At 36.9% G+C, this 18,517-nt stretch overlaps 1 protein-coding gene across 1 annotated transcript; it reads left to right on the top strand.

The window, feature by feature from the left end:
- Window positions 1–17,257: 17,257 nt before the first annotated feature.
- FOXR2 (forkhead box R2) lies at window positions 17,258–18,202 on the top strand. Its single transcript, XM_069463468.1, has one exon. It carries the CDS (start codon window positions 17,258–17,260, stop codon window positions 18,200–18,202), a length of 945 nt encoding a protein of 314 aa, XP_069319569.1.
- Window positions 18,203–18,517: the final 315 nt, after the last annotated feature.

Genomic DNA, 18,517 nt, shown 5'->3' with positions numbered 1-18,517 from the left:
CCAAGATGCTAGTGATAACTTGGACTCAAAATAGAACTTTTAAGTTTATTTGTTGGTCTAGATGATTTCCTTCTGGTTATGATGGCCTATGACCATTATGTGGTGATATGTTGCCCCCTCCACTATAGTAAAACCTAGAGTTCATACACTCTCTGTTTCCCTGGTGGCTGCATCCTGGTGCCTCACTAACATTTCCTCCTTATTTCCCTTCCTGAAGTCCATTTGTTCACTTTGTCTTCCATTTTTTTGAATGAGAATATCTATGATTTATCTTATGCCTCTTCTACCATTGTAAGTTGGGAGTATTAGGAGCAGACAACAAGTCTCTTTAGTTTCATAGGTCCATAGATGGAGAAGGATTGTGCCTCAAAAATTGTATTTAATGGACTACACCTAAAGCCACAGCCATGTCTGATTTGATGATTTAGATGATGATATTTGTGATATCTGAGCTGAAGAGATTTAGATGAGATTTTGAACTTTGAACTGATGTTGTTGTAATGGTATGAGAATTCTAGGGACCTTGGGTGGGGTTATTTGTATTTTCCATTATGTATATATGTAACTCTTTAGAGGCTAAAGGGCAGACTGGTAGACATAATTCTAAACATGCCCCCTAAGATTTCCATGCCTTAATTATTCAATCAAGCACTAATCCAGTCAGTGCTATGAAAGGATTTTGCAGATGTAATTAAAGTCTCAGGTCAGTTGACTGTAAGATTATCCAGGTAGATGTGACTCAACCATGGGAGCCCTTTTAAAGCAGTTTTATCTGGCTTGGCAGCAGAAGAATAAGTCAAAGAGATACAAAGCACAAGAAGAGTTCAACAGATCGTTGTGGCTTTGAAAATAGAGGGGGCCATATGCAAGGCATAAAGAGAAGCCTCTAGGAGTTCAGTAACTTCCAGCCAACAGATAGCAAGGAAACAGAGGCCTCAGTCCTACAACCACATATAAATGAATTCTGCCCACAACCTTAATGATCACAAAAGTGGATTCTTTCCCCAAGCCTCCAGATAGAATCTGGCCTTGCAAACACCTTGATTTTCGCCATGTAAAATCTTCAAAGGAGAACTCAACTGAGCTCACCTGAACTTCTGACCTAGAAAACTTTGAGAATAAATGATTGTTATTTCAAGCCTTTAAGTTTGTAATGATTTGTTACACATCGATAGGAAATAATACAGATTTGCAATATAAATTTAATATAGAAATCTTCCCACAATTAATATCTGAGTCACTTTTATAGGCATTCAAACAACATTACTTTAACAGGGCCAAGGAATTCATTGAAAATGACAAAGACAACATGAAAAAGAAAACTATGGACCAACATAACTTATGAGATTAATGAAAAATTCCAAAAGTATATTAGCAAGTAAAATTTAATAAGAAAATAATAATATGTCACAACTTTGGTTGTTTCTTATGTATTAAACACTTCATAATTATAAAGTATACTTCCTTATTTGCTTTACTGCTATTATACCTTAAATTTTATTTATTTTTCTTTTAATATCATGACCCTTACTTTATTCTCATTTGTACTTCCTTGGTAGCGCCTTATCTAACCTTTAATTTTTGACATTTCTGAATTAGTAGTCAGCCTTCAACATATATTTGTTGAGATCATTGTGGCAGGCAATGATCTACGCAGCAAGTTTAATATATTTGACAGAAATATTTTGCCTTAATCTGTTATATTATGACTTTGTAACATAATGCTTATTTAGTTTTAACCTTTTCGTAAAAAAGTATTTTATGGTCTTTGATTTCTTTCTTATTTTATTGTTTGGTTTTTGGTGTGTCTGTGTGTGAATGTATGTTTTGTGGTTTTTTTACAGTTTTAAAAATTTTTCTTTGTTTTACTTGACAATAATTGTACACTCATGGGTATATAGTGATTCACGGGATACATATGATGCATAGTGATCAGATCAGGGTAATTGATAATCTTGATGGTTTACAGTCCATTTTTTTGTTCTAGTGTTTGTTCCCTTTATAGATTTATGGTTTTAAACCTCTTTCTTTAGTTATCACATATTAGTAAGTATCTTTTAACTCTTTATTGAAATGTGATGAAATAGTTTTCCTCCTAGCTGCTCTGCCACTTTATTTTTATTATATTCTTAGTTCTTCTAGTGGTTAAATTTACACTTTTGAATAATATACTTATCCTTTTGTTTTACTCTTTTAATCAGTTTTAAAACAGTGCCTATAGATACCCCACAAACACAAAAGATAAAAAATCAGCTTATTTATAACAGCTGATTCCACTCTTACCCTTTCATAGTCTATCACACACAACAGACAGAGTGATCTTTTTAAAGTTGAAAGAAGATCCTGTCATTCCCTTCTTAAACCTGTTCAATGACTTCTCATCTCTGGCTTTATTAGGTCCTGAATGATTCATCCATAAACTCTCCAATCTAATGTCTTAACACTACCTATGTATCACACTGAGTTCCAGCCACAGTGGCCTACTGACCTTTCTATTCCATGAACTTAAGATGTTATACCAAAGGAGGATACTGAAAAAACATACATAGGGTATTATTCTTCTCAAGGACTTTTCATTTGCTATTTCCCATTTGGAATGTCTTTTCCTCTGGGTTTTCAAATGGCTACACCCTTCTGAGCTTACAGGTCATCTCTTCAGAGAAGTCTTCCCTAACCACCCTCTATGAGAACATAGCACCTCTCTCTACCCCCAGAAATTATTTTCTATCATATTGTTATGTTTATTTGCTTCATAATATTTCTCAAAATGTACAATTATCTTGTTTTTCATTTACTTAATGTCTGACTACCCAACTAACATTAAGTTCCTTAAAGACAGAGACTTAATCTTTTTTTTAAATTTTCTGCTATACACTAGGTACATGGACTAGTCCCTGGGTATGTAATTAATATTCAGTGAATATTTTTGGAAAAGAAGTAAATGAATCTATTAAAAGCAAATAAATGAAGAAATTTCCAAATAGTAATAAAAGAGAGAAAAGATGATAGCTGAACAGGTATCTTATGTCAAAAAATGTGAGTGTGTGTGTATGTGTGTGTGTGTGAATTGACCCCTTTATCACTATATAATGAATTTCTTTGTCTTTTCTTAAAGTTGTTTTTTTGCCTTTTTTATTTTTATAGATTTAGGGGGCACAGTGCAGTTTTGTTACATGGATATACTGCATAGTGGTAAAGTCTGAGCTTTTAGTTTATCCATCACCTGAATAGTATACATTGCATCCAATAGGTAATTTTTCATCCCTCACTCCCCTTTCACCCTTGCTTGAATTTCTATGATGATTAGTGATGTTAAGAATTTTTTAAATATAATGGTTGGCCATTTGTGTGCCTTCTTTTGAGAAATAGTTATTCAGTTCTGTTGCCCATTTCTTTTTAATTTCAAAATATTCATATTAAGGGGCTACAAATGTTTTAGGTTACATGGATTGCTTTTGTAGTGTTTGAGTCATGGCTATGAGTGTGCTAATAACCCAAATAGTGTTCATTGTAGCCATTAGGTAGGTTTTTGCCCCTACCCTCCTCCCTCCACTTGGTTTCCACAGAGTTTCACTTCCCTCTATGCATGTTGTGTGCTCATTGGTTAGTTCCAATTTAATAGTGAGTATGCATGGTGTTTGTTTTTAAATTCTTTAGATACTTCACTTAGAACAATGGTCTCCAGTTCCATCCAAATTGTTGCAAAAGGCACTAATTCATCCTTTTTCATGGCTAAGTAGTACTCCATGGTATACATATATCACATTTTATTAATTCACTCAAGAATTGATAGGCACCTGTGTTGATTCCACGTCTTTGCAACTGTGAATTGTGCTACAATAAACATTCGAGTGCAGGTATCTTTTTGATAAAAAGGTCATTTTTTTCCTTTGGGTAGATACCCAGTAGTGGGATTGCTGGATTGAATGGTAGGTCTACTTTTAGTGCTTTGAGGAATTTCCATACTGTTTTCCATGGGGGTTGTACTAATTTGCAGTCCCACCAATAGTGTATAAGTGTTCCTTTCTCTCTGCATCCACTCCAGCATCTATTGCTTTTGGACTTCTGAATAAAAGCCGTTCCAGCTTGGGTGAGGTGATATCTCATTGTGGTTTTAATTTGCGTTTCCCTGATGATTAGTGACATTGAGCATTTTTCGTATTTATTGGCGATTTGTTTATTTTCTTTTGAAAAGCTTCTGTTCGTGTCCTTTGCCCACTTTTTTTTTTTTTTTTTTTTTGAGACAGAATCTCACTCTTGTTGCCTGTGCTAGAGTGCCATGGCATCAGCCTACCTCACAGCAACCTCAAACTCTTGGGCTCAAGCAATCCTTCTGCCTCAGCCTCCTGAGTAGCAGGGACAACAGGCATGTGCCACCAAGCCTGGCTAATTTTTTCTATATATTTTTAGTTGTCCAGCTAATTTCTTTCTATTTTTTAGTAGAGACGAGGTCTCATTCTTGCTCAGGCTGGTCTCGAACTCCTGAGCTCAAACCATCCACCTGCCTCAGCCTTCCAGAGTGCTAGGATTACAGGCATGAACCACCGTGCCCGGCCCTTTGCTCACTTTTTAATGGGGTTATTTTGTTTTTTTCTTGCTGATTTTCTTGAGTACTTTGTAGATTCTGAATATTAGACTTTATTGGATGTATAGTTTGTGAATATTTTCTCCTGTTCTTTAGGTTGTCTATTTTCTCTGTCAAATGGGTTGTTTTCTTGTATTGAGTTGCTTGAATTCCTCATATATTTTGGATATTAACTCCTTACCAGATGTGTGGTTTGTAAATCTTTCCTGCCATTTCCTAACTTGTCCCTTCACTTTGTTGATTGTTTATTTTGCTGTATATAAAGTTTTAGTTTGATTAAATCTTATTTTCCTATTTTTACTTTTGTTGTCTGTGCTTTTCAGTTAAATTAAAAAAAAAATCTTTGCCCAGACCAACATCAAGAAGTTTTTCCTCTATGTTTCCTTCTAGTAGTTTTACAGTTTCACGTCTTACATTTAAATCTTTGATCTATTTTGAATTGACTTTTGTGTATAGGGTGAGATAAAGGTCAAGTTTCATTCTTCTGCATGTGGATATCCAGTTTTGCCAGCACCATATATTGAAGAGCCTGTCCGTTCACCATGTGTGCTCTTGGCACTCTTGTTGAAGATCAGTTGACCATAAACGTATGCATTTATTTCTACAATCTCTATTCTACACCATTGGCCTGCATGTCTATTTTTTGCAAGTACCATGTTGCTTTTACTACTGTAATTTTGTAGTAGATTTTGAGGCCAGATATTGTGATGCCTTCTGTTTTGTTCTTTTTGCTGAAGATTGCTTTGGCTAACCAGGGTCTTTTGTGGTTCTATATGAATTTTAGAATTATTTGTTCAATTTCTGTGGAAAGGGGCATTGGAATTTTGATAGGTATTGCACTTAATCTGTAGATCACTTTGAGTAGTATGGACAATTTACAATATTAATTCTTCCAATCCATGAATGTGAGATATCTTTCCATTTGTGACTTCCATAATAAAATCAATATTTTATTATTTTCAGTGTACAGATATTTCACCTCTTTGGTTAAATTTATTCTTTTTTTATTTTTTTGAATGTTTTTTTTAATTTTTTTTTATTTCAGCATATTTTGGGGGTACAAAAGTTTAGGTTACGTATATTGCCCTTGCCCCCCTCCCCCACCAATCAGAGCTTCAAGCGTGTCCATCACCTAGATGGTGTGCATCCCGCTCATTATGTATGTATACACCCATCCCCCACCACATCTGCCCGACACCCGATTGATGTTATTCCTAAATGTGCTCTTAGGTGATGATCAGTGAAACCAATTTGACGGTGAGTACATGTGGTGCTTATTTTTCCATTCTTGGGATACTTCACTTAGTAGAATGGGTTCCAGCTCTATCCAGGAAAATACAAGAGGTGCTATATCACCATTATTTCTTATAGCTGAGTAGTACTCCATGGTATACATATACCACATTTTATTAATCCATTCATGTATTAATGGGCACTTCGGTGGTTTCCACATCTTTGCAACTGTGAATTGTGCTGCTATAAACATTCGAGTACAGATGTCTTTATTATAGAATGTCTTTTGTTCTTTTGGGTAGATGCCCAATAATGGGATTGCTGGATCAAATGGTAGGTCTACTTGTATCTGTTTAAGGTATCTCCATATTGCTTTGCACAGAGGTTGCACTAATTTGCAGTCCCACCAGCAGTGTATGAGTGTTCCTGTCTTTCTGCATCCATGCCAACATTTATGGTTTTGGGACTTTTTGATAAAGGCCATTCTCACTGGAGTTAAGTGATATCTCATTGTGGTTTTGATTTGCATTTCCCTGATGATTAGAGATGTTGAGCATTTTTTCCTATGTTTGTTGGCCATTCTTCCGTCTTCTTTTGAAAAATTTCTGTTCATGTCCTTTGCCCACTTTTTGATAGGGTTGTTTGATTTTTTTCTTGCTGATTTTCCTGAGTTCTAAATAGATTCTAGTTATTGGTCCTTTATCAGATGTGTAGCATGCGAAAATTTTTTCCCATTCTGTAGGTTGTCTGTTTGCTCTCATGACAGTTTCCTTGGCTGTGCAGAAGCTTTTTAATTTAATCAAGTCCCATTTATTTATTTTGTTGTTGCTATGATTGCCTTTGGGGTCTTCCTCATAAATTCTTTGCCTAGGCCAATGTCTATAAGAGTTTTTCCAACATTTTCTTCTAGAATTCTAATAGTTTTACGCCAGGTGTGGATCCTGTTTCAGTCTTCTACATGTGGTTATCCAGTTTTCCCAGCACCATTTATTGAATAAGGACTCTTTTCTCCAGTGTATGTTTTTGTCTGCTTTGTCAAAGATTAGATGGCTATATGAAGATGGTTTTATATCTGGAATCTCAGTTCTGGTCCACTGGTCTGTGTCCCTGTTCTTGTGTCAATACTAAGCTGATTTAATAACCAGAGCCTTGTAGTATAGTTTGAAGTCTGGTAAATTGATACCTCCCATTTTGTTCTTATTCCCTAAAATTGCTTTTGCTAAATGGGATCTTCTCTGGTTCCATATATAAAGCATAAAATTATTTTTTCTATATCTTTGAAAAATGATGTTGCTAATTTAATAGGGATTCCATTGAATCTGTAGATCACTTTGGGTAGTATAGACATTTTAACAATGTTGATTCTTCTAATCCACGAGCATGGTATGGTTTTCCACCTGTTTACGCGCTCTGCAATTTCCTTCTTCAGTGTTTCATAGTTCTCCCTGTAGAGGTCTTTTACCTCCTTAGTTAAATATAATCCTAGATACTTTATTTTCTTTGTTGCTATTGTGAAGCGTACTGAGTCTTTGATTTGGTTCTCAGTTTGACTGTTATTGGCATATATGAATGCTTCTGCTTTGTGTGTATTGATTTTATATCCTGAGACTTTAATTCATTTATCAATTCCAGGAGTCTCTTGGTTGAATCCTTGGGGTTTTCTAGATATAAATATCATCAGCAAAGAGTGAGAGTTTGATCTCTTCTGTCCCCATTTGGACGTCCTTAATTCGGCTCTCTTGCCTGATTGCTCTCGCAAGGAATTCCAGCACTATGTTGAATAGAAATGGAGATAGTGGGCAGCCTTGTCTGGTTCCAGTTCTAAGTGGCAATGCTTTCAATTTTTCCTCACTCAGTATGATGTTGGCTGTGGGTTTGTCATATATGGCTTGTATCATTTTTAGGCAGGCCCCTTCTATGCTTACTTTGTTAAGGATTCTTATCATAAAAGGGTGTTGAATTTTGTCAAATGCTTTTTCTACATCTATTGAGAGGATCATATGATCTTGTTTTTGGTTCTATTTATGTGGTGAATTACATTTATAGATTTGCATATGTTGTACCAATACTGCATCTCTGGGATGAAGCCCACTTTGGTTGTGATGGGTTATTTTCTTGATAAGCACCTGGATTTGATTTGCTAGAATTTTATTCAGAATTTTTTCATCTATATTCATAAGGGATATTGGTCTGTAGTTTTCTTTTTTTTTTTTTTTTGTTGCATCCTTTCCTGGTTTTGGTATCAGAGTTATGTTCGCTTCATAAAATGTGTTGAGGAGGATTCCATGTTGTGGAATAACTTCCGCAGGATAGGCACCAATTCTTCTTTGTAGGTGTGGTAAAATTCAGGTGTGAAACCATCTGGTCTGGGACTTTTCTTTTTGGGAATGTTTTTTATTGCTGTTTCAATTTCAGTTCTTCATATTGGTCTGTTCAGGAATTCTGTTTCTTCCTGGTTGAGCCTAGGGAGGCTGTGTGTTTCTAAAAATTTGTCCATTTCCTCCACATTTTCCAGTTTGTGTGCATAAAGGTTTTTGTAAAATTCATAGATGATATCTTGTATCTCTGTAGCATCAGTTGCAATTTCTCCTTTCATGTTCCTGATGGAGCTTATTAGAGATTTTTCTTTTCTGCTCTTAGTTAGCCTAGCCAAAGGTGTGTCAATTTTGTTTATCTTTTCAAAGGACCAGCTTTTGGTTTTATTAATTTCCCGTATAGTTTTCCTGTTGTCCATTTCATTTAGTTCTGATTTGATCTTATTCATTTCACTCTTTCTGCTGGGTTTGGGGTCAGTGTGTTCTTCTTTCTCCAGCTCTTTGAGTCTATTCATTAGGTTGTCTATTTGTAAAAGTTCTGTCTTTTGGATATAGGCATTTATGGAAATAAACTTTCCTCTCAGGACTGCTTTAGCTGCGTCCCACAGATTTTGATAACTTGTGTCTCCATTGTCATTTAGTTCAAAGAATCTTTTGATTTCTGTCTTGATTTCCTCATTTATAAAATAATTGTTCAGGAGAAGGTTGTTTAGCTTCCTCGACTTTGAGTAGAAATGAGAATTTCTGTTAGGGTTGATTTCTACTTTTATTCCACTGTGATCTGAGAAGATGCATGGTATAATTTCTATTTTTTTAATATTTTAAGACATGCTTTGTGTCCTAGGATATTGTCAATCTTAGAGAATGTCCCATGAGCTGGACGTCCCATGAGAAGAACGTATATTCAGTGGATTTTGGATAGAATGTCCTGTAAATATCAGTCAGGCCCATTTGTTCTAGCGTTCTGTTTAAGTCCATTATTTCTTTGTTTATTTTCTGTTTGGAGGATCTGTCCTGTGCTGTCAGTGGGGCGTTTGCTGTTTATCATTTGGTTTATATCAAGTAGGGTTTGCTTTATGAATCTGGGTGCACCTCAGTTGGGTGTATACATATTAAGTATAGTTATGTCTTCTTGTTGAACTGTACCCTTCACCATAAAATAGTGACCATCTTTGTCTTTCGTTACTTTTGTTGATTTAAAAACTAAGTTATGTGAAATTAAAACTGCCACACCAGCCTTCTTTTGGCTTCCATTTGGTTGAAATATCGATTTCCACCCGTTTATTTTCAGTCTAAATGCATCCTTGCAGGTTAGATCAGTTTCCTGGAGATAGCAGATACTTGGCTTGTATTTTTTTTATCCATTGGGCCAGCCTATGTCTCTTGAGTGGGGAGTTCAAGCCATTCACATTTATTGAGAGAACTGATAGGTGGGGCAGATTGCTGTTCATCCTGTTGGGTAGAACTTCATTGCTATCTTTTCTTTCTTGAGCCATTGTGGTATCTGGCCTTTGATCGTTAGCTTTTGAGTAGTTTTACATTCGTGAGTGTTTCTTGGGCTGGTCCATGTGCAACTCTGTTTTGAGTATTTCTTGGAGGGCTAGTCTTGTCTTGGTGAATTCCCTCAGTCTTTGTTTATCTGAGAATGTCTTTATGTGGAATCTAAAAATGACAAACTCAAGGAAGCAGAGAGTAAAATGGTGGTTTCTAGGGACAGGAGGTACAGAAATGGGGAGATGTTCATCAAAGGGTACAAAATTTCAGTTTGGAAGGATGAATAAATTCTGGATATCTAATGTGTAGCATGGTGACTATCAATAATACTGTATTGTATATTTAAAATTTGTTGAGACTTTAGATCTTAAATATTCTCATCACAAAAAAGATAACTATGTGACGTGAAGTATGTGTTAATTAGCTTGACTATGGTAATCATTTCACAATGTATATCAAAACATCATGTTGTATACCATAAGTATATACAATTTTATTTGTCAGTTATACCTCAATAAAGGTAGGGGAAAGTATTGTCATAAATGTAATATTACTCAGCCTTAAAAAAGAAAGAAGTACTGCCATTTATGCTAAGTGAAATAAGCCAGACACAGATGGACAAATACTATATGACACCACTTAGGTAAGGAATCTAAAATAGTCAAACTTATAGAAGCATAGTGTAAAATAGTGATTGCCAAGGGCTGGGGAGAGAAGTAAACGGGAGTTATTAGTCAAAGGGTACAAAGTTTCGGTTATGCAAGATAAGTCGTAGAAATGAACTAATCATTGTGCCTATTGTTGACAATATTGTATTTGTAAAAATTCTCCAAAAGGGTAGATCTTATGTTATATTTTCTTTCACACACACACACATATGCAACAGGAAATGACAAGGAGGGCAGATGGAAATTTTGGAAAGTGATGAATATAGTTATGGCATAGATTGTTGTGATGGTTTCATGGGTGTGTACTTATTTCCAAAGTCATCAAGTTGTATATATTAAATATGTACAGCTTTATGCCTCAGTAAAGCAGTTTAATAAAAATGTGTGGTACTGGCATAAAGACAGACATATTAACTATTGGAATAGAATAGATTGCTTAGAAATAAACCCCTGAAAGTATGGTCAAATGATTTTCAACAAGGGTGTCAAGATCATTAAATGGAAGAAAGGCAAACTTTTCAACAAATCATGCTGTGAAAACTAGACATCTACATTTAAAAACATGAAGTCGGACCCTCACCTAACACCATATACAAAAAATTCACTCAAAGTGGGTCAAAAAGCCTATACAAAAAGACAAAACTATAGAATCTTAGAGAAAAATATTGGAAAAGCTTTATGACAAATTTCTAAAATTTTACAGTCACACATAGAGACCTATACTCCTTGTCCAGGTCTCTGACACCGAAGTGATCCTTCCTATCTTCCTAGTATACCTGAAAACAACTCTACAACCAGATTTGTGGTTTACCCACTCAAGAACTGCTCGTAGAACCAGATCCAGACTGCCACTCCATTATTATTTAATACCCTGCCCACAGAGAAGCATATGTCTCTCTACCTATAAGCTTCTACATGGTCATGCCCATTTTTGATCCTCTTTTTTACTACAGTCAGACTTCTTTTTTTTTTTTTTACCTCACCACATAGGATTTTTCCTAATTTTTACAAACAGGCCTGTAATACTTCAACCAATGCAGGCTCCTTCTCAACACACTCAAGCTCCTTTGCCAGGGCCAACCACAACGTTCTCTTCATCAGCATTACAGGCAAGTCTTTGGACAGCCCCACCTACATCAAGTCCTTTTTACTGCCGTAGGTAAGCCTCTAGTTAACCACCCTCACAACACAACCCCCCAAGGTCTTTCTGTTCTTTATCGGAAAACTTTTATTGATTCCCTCCCAAACCAGGGTCCTTCTTTTCTGTATAAGCAGACCACTGGGAAGTTCCATTCATAGAAAACCTCTTCTCATCTCTATTGGCACATCTCTGCCTATACCAGGATCCTCTGCAAGCAGTTCTCCATTCATCTCAGTACATGCCAGTACCTTCCATAGCACACCCACAATCCTATGCTCAGCCTTGACAACCAACACCAAGGTCTTATTATTCAACTGGCAGACCTTTTATTAGGCCTGTCCACAGCAGTCTCCTTTTATAGGCAGTCTACTGGACAGTCTTCCCCATACAAGGGTCCTCTTCATCATACATGCGGACTTATGGGCAACCCACCCACCCTAAGATCTATCTGATTTCTATTGGCAGGCCTCCGTTTAGCCCCACCCACATCTTGATGTCTTTGGTTTCCATGGGTCAATTCAGTCACGTGGGATTCCTCATTCTACTGGAAGGCCTGTGGAAAACTGTGCCTCAGGACCGTGTTTCTCTTTTGCACTGGTGGGTTTTAACATTCCTGCCACCATAATAGATTCTCTCTCTTTTCTAAAGGCAGTCTTTGGGTCCACTCTGCCAGATCAGGTTCCTCGTCTTCACTACAGGTAGGCTTTTGGTCATCCCTACCTGTACCTGAATCTTCTCCTTGATACAAGCTGTGGTAACTTACAATAACCTTCTACAACTTAAGTTTTTTTCTTTTTACCAATTCTTCTGGATTGTACTAAGTCTTCATACAAAGGATTAATTTTTCTTAAAAGCACATACTGTTCCTTAGCATGGTTTTATCCGTGTTTAATTCACTTCCTTCCATATTATAGATATTTAACTCTTTTTCAGCATTTCAAGCAGTATTGTGGGGAGCACCCTCTTTCATGTTTCATAAAGCATAGTTACAAGTGCTTCCTAGGATGCATACCCAGAAATAAAGATTGCTGAATCTTAAGGTACTCAGATTGTAACGTTTAATAAACACTGACAAATTGTTCTTTAAAATTGTAAGAATAATTTACACTCCCACAAGTAGTGGATGAGAGTGCTACCCGCCCCCCACCGTTCTTGTCAAAGTTTGATGTTATTGTTTGTTTGTTCTGAAATTTTTGCCAAAATGTTGGATGTGAATTGGTATTCATAATCAATTTATTTTTCCCACATTATAGCCTCAGTTAAAACTCCCTGTGTACTCCTCCCTAATTTTACTCTTTTCTTCCTTTGCATGGTTTTAAACTTTCCTTATGTATTTTTAAATAATCATAATAGCATTGTTTTCCAGCCTTAAAATTATATTTTTGAAATTAATCCATGTTGAAATGTAAGGCTTTGGTTCACATGCTAATATTAGAGTGGTGCATTATAACAATTATATCCTAATTTATATATACTTTTCCTTGCTATGGACATTAGGCTGTTACCTAGTTTTTGTTTTACCATTTCAAACAGTGCTGTTTCTCTGATATATTTCTCAGTGTGCACATACGCAAGAATTTCTCTGGAATATATACCTAAAAGTAGAATTCCCAGGTTGTAAGTTTTAAGAATCTTTAAATTTACTAGCTATTTTAACTTGATAGTGTGTAACATCACCTTACCTTTGTTTTAATTTGCATTTCTGTGATTACTACTAAGGGTGAACAACTCTTGTGTTTTTATTGGCCATTCAGTTTTTTTTTTCTGTGAAGGGGCCTTTTCATATACTTTGCCTATTCTACTTTGTTGTTTCTTTTTGTTGATATGTCTGAATTCCTTATGTGTTCCGGTTTTATGTGTCTTATAAATCTTCTGCACTCTGTAGTAGCTTGTTTTTACCCTTTGTTTATGACAGCTTGTGTGTGTGTGAATTTTAAATTTTTATGTAATCTAATTTTTTGTGTATTTCCAAGAAATTTTTCCCTACTCCAAGGATATAATTATATTTATTCTCCTGTATTATAAAAATTAGTTTTGATTTTCACATTTAAGTCTTTATTTATTCATTCAACCAATATTTATTGAGCCAGAAGTTCTTCTAGGAACCGTAAATACTTCATTGGAAACAAACATATACAAGTAAAAATTTCAGTCTTCACTGACCTTATAGTCTAGTGAGTGGAGACAGATAATAAAATAAATAATAGAATTATATATCATTTTAGGGAATGATAAGTGCTAAGTAGAAAAACAAAGAGGAATAGAGAGTATTGATGATGGAATTTTTTTCTGGACTTTATTGTCCCTTTGGGATTTTTATCTTTTTATTAACAAAATGTCTTTATTTACAATAGCTTTATAATAAGTCTTGGTATCTGGTAGGACAAAGCCTCTCACTGTCTTTTCTTTAATATGCCTTAGGTATTCTAGGAATTTTGCTCTTCCCTATAATATTGAGGATCAATTTGAAAAGTTTTTTTTAACACTCCTGGGATTTGGGGGTTTGTTTTTAAGGCAGTGTTTCATTCTGTTACTCGGGTTAGAGTGCAGTGACACCATTATAGTTTCTGCAACCTCAAACTCCTGGCCTCAGGCGATCCTCCCACCTCTACCTCCCAAAGTGCTAGGAATACAGGCGTGAGCCACTGCACCAGGTCTGCTTCTGGGATTTTGACTGGAATGATAATTAATTTTAGAGTGAAATGCAGAATATTGATATCTTTATGATACGGAGCCTTCCAATATATAAATATGGTATATCTCTTCATTGATTAAGGCTATATTTTATGTTTTTAATGAAGTTTATTAATTTTGTTGAGGATTTTTATATTTTTGGTAGAAGACATTTGTATTCAGTGTGTTTTACTTTTCAATAAAATTGTTCATTTACAGCTATAAGCTCCCTTCTAAATGTCACTTTTTTGCATCTCACAAGTTTCAGAATATAGTGTGCTCATTGTTGTTCATGTTTGAGTATGTTGTAATTTTCATTCCGAACTCTTTTTTAAACCAATGAGATTTTAAGGAACAATTTTTGAAGTTTCTAAGCAATTTTTTGTTTTATTTTTATTACATTTTATAGTTGATTGCATTATGAGCAGAGAAAGTGTATGTTATAGATTATTTGAAATTTTTTGAGATTTCGTTTGTAACCTAGTATATGGTAATTCTTTGGAAATTCTTGAAAAGAATGTATATTTTGTATTTGTTGGATACAGGATCATTATGAATTCCCACCGTTTTTCCAACTTGACTTATGTTATTGTTGTACCCTACTTTGCTTATAACATGTAGTTTCATCAAACACTGACATTTGTGCCTATATTAGCACTTGGGATGGGTGAGGGCCTAGGAAACAAGATACCCACAAATAAGAGTTTAAGTATTTTTCCAGAGCATGTACGAAATGCCTCTGCCTCCTTTTCTGGAGCAGAGTTAAGAGACACGGTACCAGATACCTAGTTGACATGTGCTAGCCTGTTCTTCATATCTCTGCTTGTGGGTAGCATGTTTTTTAATCTCAAGCAACGCCTCCTATGGGGATGCCTTCTGATTCCTATCATATGGATTAATTTGTTCCTCTTTTTTCTCTTCTAACATAGTGTCTGGTACTTATCACATTGTATCTTAATTTTCTTTTTACTTGTACGTCTTCCCCTGTTAGGCTGTGATATCCTCTTGGATTGTGTCTTACTTATCTGCCAGGCCTGTTACACACTGCTTTAAATATGGTAGATGTTCAATACATAAATATTGGATATTTTGAATGAGGCTGAAAGAATACACAGTGATGACCTAGTTTTACTAGCCAATATCTGAGGGTTGGACTATGTTTCCAGATGAAGATGGAAGAGAAATTCTGTAACACTTGAGCTCTCATTTAAGGGGTAAGGGACCACTGAGAGCTAATATGCTGCCAGGCTCTCTGAGGTTGGCATAATAAGCTAATATTTCAGGTTAAGTACCCTGCTTTGCCCAGGTCATTGCCTCATTGTGAAGGAAATACATTAATTCCCTATAGGGAGGTGGAAGCAGCATTTTTATTAGAGAAGGCTTTCTGTAGTCTTAAAAGATGAATAGAGGTTAGCCAAGCCAAGTAAATTGGTAGTAGGCCATTCTAAGCAGAGGTTGTTGAGCAAAGGGACATGATTAAAAGATAGGAGGGTTGTGTGGTGAAGATCCTGCCATTTCAATATTTCTGGGACGTGAAGTGTGAAGCAAAGAAGCTGGTGTGATAAATTAGCCTGGAGAGGTAAGAAGGGGTGGGATCCTTGAGGGCCTTTCATGCTGCATTTAGTGATAGTATTTTATGTTGTAGTACCAAAACAGAGAGTATAGTGGGTAAAAGCACATGCTCTGCAACCAGGCTGCCTGGGTTTGAAAGTCAGGTATGCCTTTTACTAGGTGTGTGACTTAGACTTCTTTTCCATTTGTTCCTAATGTTTTTTGCTCTGTAAAGGGAGAATAATGAGTACCTACTTCACAGAGTTATTTTGAGGATTGATGAGTTAAATCATATAGAATGCTTAGAGCATTCAATGAGTATTAACAGTTGATATCATTGTGATTAATTTTTATATTTATGTAGTAGAAAGACCACTCTGGAATCCTGTATAGAGGATGATTGTGAGTAGAATAGGACCAGAGAATGGGGAAACCATAGGGAGATTAGTGTGCCCCTCCAATAGTTCCCACTGGTATTTGCTAGATATGTTTATGATACAGTCCTATATAGTGATTTTTAATGAAATCACATACATTATAGATGGATTTTGTACAGACTGGATTAAATGAAACCTTCCAATTTTGTTTTTCTTACAGATGTCCTTGGCATGAACTTACTGGAAAGGCAAGCTCTGAGGATTTCAGGACCTTGCATGGCATAGCTAAACTTTAGTCCTACTGTTCAGAGTATAGTTCAGAACTCATGTCTTGAGAAGGTGACCTTCTCCAGAGAGAAGCCAGCTATTTTCCAAAAACAGATTGAAAATAACAGCAAGGTTGGGTTCTAGCATGGGTTTGAGTCTAAGAGAGGCCATCTTCTGATAGTTGCCATCTTACTCTAAAACTCAGGTTGCACATATTGCTGCCTGCTTTATATAGTGCATTGAATGTGATCAAGAGACAATAGGTAGCATGAAAGGATAAGAGGACCTGGGCTGTGAATATAGCTCTTCTATGATACTTGAGTGTGCAGTCTTAAATATTCTGTAGATCTCACTTCCCATATCTGTGGCATGGGGTTAATGATACCCACTATGTTATTTTGCAGGGCTGTCGTGAAATCTGTTGAGATCATCAAAGTGGAAGCACCTGACGAAAGTCCAAAGACACTTTAAAAGTGAAATGACTTTTTAAACCATTTAAGGAAGACTCAGAAATATAAGGCTCTCGTGTGATCTTGCACACGTTTGTCTCTTCATTAAATGAATCCAACAAGAGTTGAAAGATATGCCAGATAATCACCTGTTATGCAAGTCACCTTAGTTTACACGTAGTTCAAAGTTTGTAAGTTCTCTATAGAGACTTCCTGCTTCCAATGAAAGTTCAGGAATTCCACCCCTGAACTTTTTTTTCCTGCTAAAAAGCTCCTTTTAGTTACTTCCCTGTTCTGAACTCTGTTCCAGAAGTCTAAGGTTTCTCCAAGTCTGACCACTAATCAGTAGAGCATCAGTGCCTCTTTTTCCAGTACTTCTAGCAAGCCTACTGAGTCCCCTGGATGAGATATTCTGCATTGAAAACAGTGCTACAGCAAAAACTTTAAGTGCCTAAGAGACCTCTGTTCTTTTGGAAGTCTCCCTCCACCTATCTCTCCACTAAGATGGACCTAAAACTTAAAAATCGTGAGTTCTGGTACAGTCTTCATGGCCAGGTCCCAGGGCTTCTGGACTGGGACATGGGCAATGAGTTATTTCTGCCTTGTACCACAGACCAGCAACCCTTATCTGAGCAGCACCTTTCCAGATATAGACTCCAAGTAATGGAGCCCCCAAAGGTGCCTCTGGAGCAGACACCCAGTCCTGACAAAGATGGTCCTCACTGTGAACCCAATCTGTGGATGTGGGTGAACCCCAACATTGTGTGTGCCCCCCGCAGCCAGAAGGCCCCAAAGCCCAGTAAAAAAAAACGTCTGACAGGCATGCGTCCTTTCCCTCAGTTGCCTCGAAAGAATGAACAGTCAAACAGTTCAGAGGCCACAGTGGTGGAGTCCCTGCCATGTTCCTCAAGTGAGGAGTCTCCCTTACAGATGCAGGTCATCTCTTCCTCTAGTGACTGGGACACAGAAAAAGAGACTGAGGAACAAGAGGACAATTCTTCTGTGGCCCTCCAGTCTCCTAACAAAAGCGAATGCCTACAAAGCCAGGAGCTGCAGCCAACCAAAAGCCAGAGGAGGTACTGGCCACGGCCTCCTCTCAATTACAGCCACCTAATTGCCCTAGCATTAAAAAACGGCCCCTCCTGTGGCCTCAATGTGCAAGAGATCTACAATTTCACCCGACAGCATTTCCCCTTTTTCTGTACCGCTCAACATAGCTGGAAGAACACTATTCGCCACAACCTCTGCTTCCTGGGCAGCTTCGAGAAGATGCCAGTAAGCCCTCAGGAAGGAGCCAGTGAAAAAACTCGCTCTTGCCTCTGGAGGCTCACTGAGGCGGGACACCGCCGCTTTCAGGAGGAGACTCGTTCTTTAGCCTCCGTTCGGAAGGAGAGCATCAAACGGTGCATGAGCCAGCCAGAGCTGTTGACCTCCCTCTTTGACATTTGAACTACCAGTGCTCCTGTTCTAGAACACTGCCCTCCTTACTGCGCCTACCCATCCCTTCCTTGACTGACCTTTATTAATCCCTAAGCCTACCCTACCTGGTTGGTGCCAAGCCTGTCTTTAGCTACTGTTACAACAATGGTATTAAAATGAGACATAGGGACAGAGGAGGTGGAGCTTAAATCCTGGTAGGGAATTATGGAAAGTCGCATGGGGACAGTGGCAGTGGTTCTGCATTTTGAGCAGACAGGAAATCCTAGGAACAATGGCATGGAAGCTAAGGAGAAAAGGGCATGTTTTGTGAGAGAGAGGAATTCT

The sequence above is a fragment of the Eulemur rufifrons genome, chromosome 30 (assembly GCF_041146395.1).
Source record: "Eulemur rufifrons isolate Redbay chromosome 30, OSU_ERuf_1, whole genome shotgun sequence".
In the NCBI taxonomy this organism is placed as follows: domain Eukaryota; kingdom Metazoa; phylum Chordata; class Mammalia; order Primates; family Lemuridae; genus Eulemur; species Eulemur rufifrons.
Note: the sequence above shows the minus strand (reverse complement) of the source record. Positions and strands in the feature narration are given on the sequence as shown.

Excerpts from the sequence above, each read along its gene's own strand:
- FOXR2 (XM_069463468.1), top strand. The coding sequence starts at position 17,258 with ATGGACCTAAAACTTAAAAATCGTGAGTTCTGGTACAGTCTTCATGGC.